The 8,673-nt window shown below is 48.8% G+C and overlaps 1 protein-coding gene across 2 annotated transcripts; it reads right to left on the reverse strand.

The window, feature by feature from the left end:
- Positions 1–945: 945 nt before the first annotated feature.
- Positions 946–8,144, reverse strand: LOC147008274 (uncharacterized). Of its 2 annotated transcripts, none has more exons than XM_085865156.1 (4): positions 7,964–8,144; positions 7,516–7,722; positions 7,372–7,434; positions 946–1,745 (listed from the first exon to the last, which is right to left on the reverse strand). In XM_085865156.1, the coding sequence occupies exons 2-4, from the start codon at positions 7,664–7,666 to the stop codon at positions 1,042–1,044; spliced, it is 918 nt and encodes a 305-aa protein (XP_085721282.1). In that variant the 5' UTR covers positions 7,667–7,722; positions 7,964–8,144; the 3' UTR covers positions 946–1,041. The 2 variants fall into 2 exon arrangements, with proteins under 2 accessions (XP_085721282.1, XP_085721281.1); XM_085865155.1 differs by having other exon boundaries at positions 7,516–7,712; positions 7,964–8,143.
- Between the last annotated feature and the right edge of the window lie 529 nt (positions 8,145–8,673).

Below are 8,673 nucleotides of genomic sequence, written 5' to 3' on the forward strand. Positions count from 1 at the left end.
CTCATATTTGTTGGTTGTGGAACAGACGACACCTTTTTTGCTTTGAGCTTTGGTGTGGGGCATTGTCCTCTCATGAGGCAGGGATCCCCTTCCTCACTGGAGAAGGTGCAGTCATTATCCTTTTCATCACACATTTTGGCTGCTTGGTGTGGCTGCACAGACTTAGGCCTCAGCCTACCAGGGGTCTGGGTCCCTTTTGTCATTTTCTGTGACTGTTTATCATTGGTTTTTTGTCGAGGCTCGTGTAAGAGCGAAAACACAGAACATATAACAAGGCAGGAGACAAGAGGAACGGGAGAGGAAGCACAAAATAGTGGAGAACAGAGCCAACAGGAAATCAGTGGAAGGGAGAGGGATGGGGCGGGGTACATGGGGAAAACAAGATGGTACTACAGGGACTTTAAGGAAGGAAAACAGGAAATTTGAAGGATGTGGGTTTGGAGTGGATTAACGGACAAAGTAAAGATCAAGATTTTTGATGGGGGAAGATATGAGATGGTGCTGAACAGCTGTTTCGAAGACCTGGAGGACGGAGTGGGATTAAAGAGAGAATGAGAGTTTGTTCCAGAGGTGGAAAAAAGAGAAATGAAAGAGTGAAGGTGAGCAGTGATTCTTGATTTTGGCAGTTTCACCAGAAGGGGGTTTTTTGATGGACATTGAGTGCCCTGAGCAAATATAGGGGGGACAGATCACAGACGGATGATGGGAGAGGGGAACAAGGCCGGAGAGGGGGCGGCACATTTTTGTTTCAGCCAGCTATTTTGCTTTCCCCAAGAGGCCGTCGGACCTCAGCTGCTTGACAGGGGGTTACCGATGACACTCAGAGGAGTCGTACAAGGAAGGTAGATGCCAGGGTTGAGTTTCTACCTGCTCACTTTCTCCTCACTGGTTGCCTTTATAGCCACAGGTTTGCCATCACTTGGAATCACTCACAGGAGAGCTATCGACAACCAAACTCTTCTCACCAGAGTGAGTTTGCTTATGTTTATTCAAGGCTGATAACTCATGAAAAAAATGACAACACAGAACACTTTTCGGCTTCTACCCAGTGTGAGCTAGTTTGTGTCCATTCAGGGTCGATAAGTCACGAAAATCCTGAGAACACACAGAACATTGGTGGGGTTTCTCCCTCGTGTGAATTAGTTTGTGTCTATTCACGTGTGATAACCGACGAAAATACTTACAACACACAGAACATTTGAACGGTTTCTCCCCAGTGTGAGTTAGTTTGTGTCTATTCAGGGTCGATAAGTCACGAAAATCCTGAGAACACAAAGAACATCTGAACGGTTTCTCCCCAGTGTGAGTTGGTTTGTGGACTTTCAAGTTTGATAACCGACTAAAATCCTTAGAGCACACAAAACATTCGTATGATTTCTCCCTGGTGTGAATTAGTTTGTGGTTATTCAAGTGTGATAACCGACGAAAATCCTTCCAACACACAGAGCACTCGTACGGTTTCTCCCCAGTGTGAATTAGTCTGTGTCTATTTAGGGTCGACAAGTCACGAAAATCCTGAGAACACACAGAACATTTGTACGGTTTCTCCCCAGTGTGAGTTCGTTTGTGTCTCTTCAAGTTTGATAACTGACTAAAAACGTTAGAACACAAAGAACATTTGTAAGGATTCTCCCCAGTGTGAACTCGTTTGTTGTTCCCCCGTTGGTTGGAATGCTGATTGAAATGATCTTCTTTGTTGAAGAACTGTGCAGAGTTGGTAAAAGAAACGGATTTCATTTGTTTCTCTGCAAAGAAGAAGGAACCACCATCACAAATTCGGTCATGATGTGTTCACTGCAAAGAATTGTGGGATATAATCAGTGTCAGGTAAATTCAATGTTCGACTTTATTTTTAAAGGAAAGAGAAGTCGATGTTGCGAGTTTAACATGTTTGTAGATTGCCAATAACCAACCAGCAAGATGAACTCTGATGACCGATGCAAAATAAAACAAGAAAAAGAGCAATCAGAGATTGCAGACACTCACCAGGAGTTGTTTTGTGTGGTGTATTCTGTGTGGTGTTTGTGTACTGGTGTGTTATGTAATTAATAAGAGACGTAATGACAACTGCCACTTTATAACTGCTGGCAGTGATGACCGGGTACCAAGACGCCCCACTTTGACCAGACACCTGACCCTGACCAGTGACATTATTTCCATTATTCTTCATTTTTCAGTTGAATTTAGAATGGGATTAAAATAAAATAAATTCAAATGGAAGACCAAACAGGTTCGAGTCCTGCATTGGAGAAATCAGAAGGAACCCGAACAAGCAAAAAGCAAACATGAAGTCATCAGGAGGAACCTGGATAGGATTCACATTTCAGCTGGTACTCCTCTACCCTCAAACACATCCAGGAACAGCCAAGTGAACCTTATTTTAAAAAAAAATGTCAAAAACAAACAAAACAAAAAAATAAACCCACATGAAAAATTAAATAAATCTGGCTGCCGGAACATGCGTCCGCTCAAGTTTAAATTTAAAACATACATTCCCCATTACGACTGGATCATAAATGTGAAGTTTCGGCTTCTCCGCAGATACAATCAGTGTCAGGTTAAGTCAATGTTGGGGATGTTAGATTGATAAAGTTGTTCAGGTTTTGTGAGGTTTCCTCTCGATTTGTCCAGCTGTTCTGGAGAAGATTTTTGTCGGCTTTCGGGTAAATCAAATATGGCTGCCAAACCATGTGACCTGTGACATCATATGAGTGAACGCTTTGTTCCTCACTCCTGATCACCAATTTGTTGTGGGCCGAGGTTCGGTGGCGATAAACCACCACTAGGTGGAGCAGTGGAGTCGTCTCCCACCGAACACCCGGAATTTAGGTCGTGACTCTTGGACAAGTCCTTAAGGTCATGGGTCTCTTAGCGGACCGTGGTCGCCAATATTTCAACGGCGTGGGGTAGGGTCAATTGCCTAATTTCAATATACCTAAGTACCCACGTCGTCAAATTACCGGGGAAATCACACCCTTGGCCGACTTTGTCCGAATCGAGTCGCTATCACCAACTGGGATCCCGCATAACCGAGTGGAAGTTTCCAAAGCCGCGCCGGACCCAATGACTACTTACCAGCCCAAACGGCCTCACTAATTCTCAATACGCACCGTGCTGGACAAATGGGAGAAAGCACAGAAAACGAGCTGGTGCATTTAACACGGGGGTTTATTAATAACCAATAATCGGGGAGGGGAGCGCACAAAGAGCAGATTTATCACGAATAAAAGAAATACAATTTACAAGGAACGAAAAGCACTTAACAGTTTCTAGTTACAGGACGGCGTCCCACACACACACGCGCGTGTGCGCGCACGCACACACACACACACACACACACACACACACACACACACACACACACACACACACACACACACACACACACACAAGAAATGGACCATGTGGGTCTATTTTCGGTCCTCAGCCCAGGAGAGAAAGGCGAGCTGGGGTACCAGAGCCTGGCCGGGGTACCTTCCCGCCTCGTGCGGTCACACCGACTCCAAACCACCACGGTGGGCCTCGAACCCACGACCCGAAGTCCACGGCCCATGATCGAGACTAAGCCACCACGACCGCAGACCGCTCGAACCACGTCCACTACAGTTCGGTCACCACCACCACGGTGAGCCACCGCAAAGGACCACAGACCGCTCGAACCACGAGCACCACTGTGTGCCGTCCTCTCGTTTTTACCACCACTCTCTTGAGGTCCGTGCGATTTATTCTTTCACCACTCGCCTCCTGATTGGACGGTGCGTCTCAGGGGGGGGGGGGTGTTGAGGCGTCTCGGAGGCCCGCCTCCCGAAGAGGCTCTGTCGTAGCTTTCGGCACGCTGACCTCCCATTGGCTGGGCGTTGATCTGAGGCGATGGAAGCCCCGCCCACGTCTGTGCTCGGCACGCATGCGCGTGAGGAAGGCCGATGGTGGCAGGAGCGAAGGAGGGATGTTGCTGCTGTAGTTGATGTATAAAAACCGAACTAAAAAATAACTCGTAGCACACACACGAAATTCCCATTAGACAGAAGGAGGGATTCTAACTATAAACACATACTTATCGAAATGACCAAGCTTCGGGACTGCTGTCTGTTTGTGTGCAAATGGCTGCTGGATTCGTAACAATATATCCCCGAGCAGACTCGGTTGTCGTTCTTGTTGGCGTTGGCGCTGAGAGATCTGGAGTACTTGAGTGGTTACAAGTTAGTTGACGGTGGTTGGGCTGGAGAGTGAGTGAACCAGCATGTTCGTGGAGCCTTGGTGGGTCCCGTCCGCGACCCTGATCTCCGCCCTGGAGCTCCGATTGTTCCACGCGGCTTCCGCCACGAGCCACACACGTGCGGCTGGAACCTTCGACGACCCACAGGTGCCCATCCGAACTCTGACCCACAGCTCGTCTCTCTCATCGGCTGGAGGGTCCAATAAAAACTCTGGGGGTTCTTTTCTTTTTGTGTGTGTGACTGCGTGTGGGCCCGTCTATAAGTAGAATTGAGTAAGTGCTTTGAATTTATTGAAAATTCCTGCTCTGCATATTCGCTTCAAGTCTTGCCTCCTTGTCTTTTATTGTAAATAAATTATTAGAAATGTTCCCAGCTCGTTTCCGTCCTTTCTTTATTTGGTCCAGCATGGTCAGGGTCTGAGTTCAGACGGGGTTTCATCCCCGATAATCCGTTAATCCCAGCCGGCACGGATTTGGCAGTTTCTGCTCAGCTGCAACCGAACCGGAGTTAGTATTCGGTAGTCGGAACCCTACCGCAGTCGGTAGAGTGACCCGGTTCGAGAAAGACGTGCCGGGGGCTTGAATCCCCGGTAGCCAAGACTGTGTGGATATTTAGGTTTTTTGGGATCTCGACAATTAACCCTGCACCACGCGGTCGAGATATTGGCGTTTCACGGTCGATTAATCGGAGTTATCCGGAGCAATGGCCTATAATTCTGGGGAGACCGGTGGGAGACGGCGTAAACTTCCCCACCCAGCGGTCGTTCTCGCCACCGACCCCCGGCCCACAACAATATTGTCACAATCACACACGTCACCGCACCCAATTCAATCAGATAACTTTACTCAAATTAACCTGGTTAACTTTAACTTATCCTTTTCCAATACAAACAAATAAGGCCAAAGACGACGTATGGTGAAAGTTGTACAGGGTGTTCCAAAAAGACAACTTTGGTTGTTGAAATTGTTGCGGATCTGGGGTTTGAGGCTCACGACGAGGGGAAGCCCTCAGGTCCCTCCCGAATGCCCGTCCTTGATGCCGCTGGGCACAGATAACTCCATGTGCAGACAGGTTGCTAAGCAACCACGAACGCTGATTGGTATTACCAATCCTGGCAGGATTACACCACTTCACGTGTTTCCGTTTCTGGTGGATTGACCACACCAAGCGAGTTCCGTGCCCTCGATGCGTACTTGTATGAACTTAACGTATCAAGTACATCCGAGCGGAGCTGCCAAGTATGCACCAGCTAATAAGAGCAAATTAGTGGTGCAGAACTTCCAGGAAACGTGTCAGTGTGTGGATTACGCTGAACCAATAGGAAAAAGACAGAACGAGCTGGGTACATCATACCAGTGCATGTCCGTACGTGCGTGGCCGTATGTACAAAAAGAAAATTCAAACCGCTTGCCAGAAACAACAACCACACAGACCGTTCCTTCGCTCTCGCGTGCCCGTACGTGTGTGGCCGTACGTGCAAAAAAAAAAACTTTCAAATCGCGTGCCAGAAACAACTACACAGGCCGTTCCTTCGCTCTCGTGTGTCCATACGCGCGTGGCCGTACGTGCGTGGCCGTACGAGAAATAAAAAATAAAAATAAAAAACTTTCAAACAACCACACAGACTGTTCCTTCGCTCTCATAAACGACGACTGGATTGGGGCATTGTGTTTATCTATAAATGAGCATAAGCAATCGATTAATTATGAGAATACAGTAAGTCATCACTATCCGGAAGTCCGTACATTGTTGGAAATGTCCGGAATCCGGAAATCACTATCCAGAAATGGGGAACATGCTCTAACTTGGCCATAACTTGGGAACCACTTGTCCGATTAATATTAAACCTTGAAAAGGCACATACTCAGGTCCCCAGCAATGGACCTGGCAAGTTCAATTAGATCGGACTAGTGGTTGTAGAGAAACAGTGGTCACAGACAGACAGTCAGACAGAGAGACACACACACAGATTGCTGGAATTATAGATAGATAAACAGGTTTATTTATAATTATGGTTAGGAAAGGGCATGTGGCACAATAATAAAATGTTTTAAGACAAGAGCAATGTCTACAGCATGGATTAATGGGGTGAAGCAAAAGAAATGCAGGTATTTACAAGAGCACAGAGTGTGGAGCTCACCCGATACATATAACTTACACATTCTTAAATGACACCAACACGACAGGCGCCATCAGACACGCACCCGAGGAAAATAGAATAACAAGTAAGATAGAGACAGTTCGAGGTGATTGCAACCTCGAGAATACCTGGAGCAGCCGACGGACCAGCGTGAACCCAGTCGCTTCGGCGGGGATAAAAGGGAGGGAAATGGGGTGTCAACGGTGTGTGAATGAGGAGGTGCAAGTGATGTTTAGAGAAGGGAAAATGAGAAGAGGTGCGTGTCTGGTGGAGAGCAGAATGGGGATTGTAAAAGTGTGAACCAGAGTCCAGGAAAAAGTACACCTGGGAATGGAGAGACCACACGGGTTGGTGTCTGGAGAACAAGCACAAGTGAGCGAAGTCCAACACCAGGCAGAAGGACAGATCCAGCAGAGAGTTCCTGGTCACGTCGTCCAAACACACTGACTTACGAACTCCGTCTTCTATCTCCGTTCCACCTCATTCCCTCTGGACGCATGAACAATCAACACAAATCACCAACCGTCCTTTTCAGGGCTCACTGATTGTCACACCTCACTCACACCAATTCATAGAACACCACACACATTCACCCTTCGCAACTCTCAAAACAGTTTCCATTGCACATTCTTTGGACCCATATGAACCCGCTGACTCTTCTTTTCTTGTTTCCCAGTATGACTGTGCCTCCTGTTCGTGTCTGTGACAAGTGACTGACGAGGAGGCGGTTTATGTTCGTGACATAAGGATTTGTACATCGTCACACCGCTTGTGTACACATGATCTTTACAAATCATTATAAAAAACTTCTTACAAACTGTCCGGTTCTCTGTTTGTGTTAGTTAATCTATTTTTTCTTAATTTACACTTTATCCCTGAATGTTGATGGTCAAGGTCGAACGGCGGTCAAAACAAACATTTGGGGATCACAGACACCTCCTTGTTGTTATTATAATTATCATTATAAACAATAAACTACTGTGTGAACATGAAGAATGAGTTTGTGGTTCCAACCTTCGTACGGAGGGAACGAATCATCGACGAACTCGGACTCGACCTTCACTTTCACAACGGGATCTGAAACACAAACAAATCCGTGAAATAAAAACGAAACTTCCAGGAAGAACAAGATGTCGGTTCGGAGTGAACGTCACGTACCGGGTCCGGGCTCCTCGTCCTCGGGTGAACCGACCATGGACCCGCTGTGTGAGGGACGGACTCTCGGATCGACCGTGTGTCCTCCATGGAAGCCGCTCGTGGATCCCGGGGTGTTCTCTTTGTGATCTTCCACAGAGAGATCTCGGATCATCGCGCATCGTCCTCACTCGAGGACACTGAACACGTGACTGGAGAGGCTGAAATATTCCGGGAAAATAAAACCACGTGATCACGAAGGTCATCGAATCGCGGTTTCTCGGCGGCAGATTCGCGCCGCCCCAGTCACGTGACCGACGAAACAATGAGGAAAAACTAATTTATTGATCGTGTTGCGAGAAAAACGACCAAACCGTTAAAATTCTGAATAAAATGATGAGATTAATATTACAAGTCATAAGCAAAAACCGGAATCACAAGAATATCAAGTGGAGATCCAGTCTCTGGTCACCTGGTGGAAATAACACCGTCGTTATTCCAGAGGGAAGGTTTAGCAGTACACGGGACCAGGTAGGTGGAGTCGAGAGACAGGAGGCGGTTCGACGTCGTGTGGACGGAGCCGAGGAACAGGAGGGGGGCCGTCAAGGCGAGATGTGGGCAGAGCGGAGGAACAGGAGGCGGGCCGTCAAGGCGAGATGTGGGCGGAGCCGTGGAACAGGAGGCGGGCCGTCAAGGCGAGATGTGGGCGGAGCCGAGGAACAGGAGGCGGGCCGTCAAGGCGAGACGTGGGCGGAGCGGAGGAACAGGAGGCGGGCCGTCAAGGCGAGACGTGGGCGGAGCGGAGGAACAGGAGGCGGGCCGTCAAGGCGAGATGTGGGCGGAGCCGTGGAACAGGAGGCGGGCCGTCAAGGCGAGATGTGGGCGGAGCCGAGGAACAGGAGGCGGGCCGTCAAGGCGAGACGTGGGCGGAGCCGAGGAACAGGAGGCGGGCCGTCAAGGCGAGATGTGGGCGGAGCCGAGGAACAGGAGGCGGGCCGTCAAGGCGAGATGTGGGCAGAGCGGAGGAACAGGAGGCGGGCCGTCAAGGCGAGACGTGGGCGGAGCGGAGGAACAGGAGGCGGGCCGTCAAGGCGAGATGTGGGCGGAGTCGAGATACAGGAGGCGGGCCGTCAAGGCGAGATGTGGGCGGAGCCGAGGAACAGGAGGCGGGCCGTCAAGGCG

This window comes from Eptatretus burgeri, chromosome 20, assembly GCF_056783735.1.
Source record: "Eptatretus burgeri isolate ZD-2024b chromosome 20, Ebu_testis_v1, whole genome shotgun sequence".
Classification (NCBI taxonomy): domain Eukaryota; kingdom Metazoa; phylum Chordata; class Myxini; order Myxiniformes; family Myxinidae; genus Eptatretus; species Eptatretus burgeri.

Excerpts from the sequence above, each read along its gene's own strand:
- LOC147008274 (XM_085865156.1), bottom strand. The coding sequence starts at position 7,666 with ATGATCCGAGATCTCTCTGTGGAAGATCACAAAGAGAACACCCCGGGA. Across the intron at positions 7,435-7,515 it reads GGACGAGGAGCCCGGACCCG|ATCCCGTTGTGAAAGTGAAG; the intron begins GTACGTGACGTT and ends TTTGTGTTTCAG. Across the intron at positions 1,746-7,371 it reads TTCGTTCCCTCCGTACGAAG|AGAAACAAATGAAATCCGTT; the intron begins GTTGGAACCACA and ends TCTTCTTTGCAG.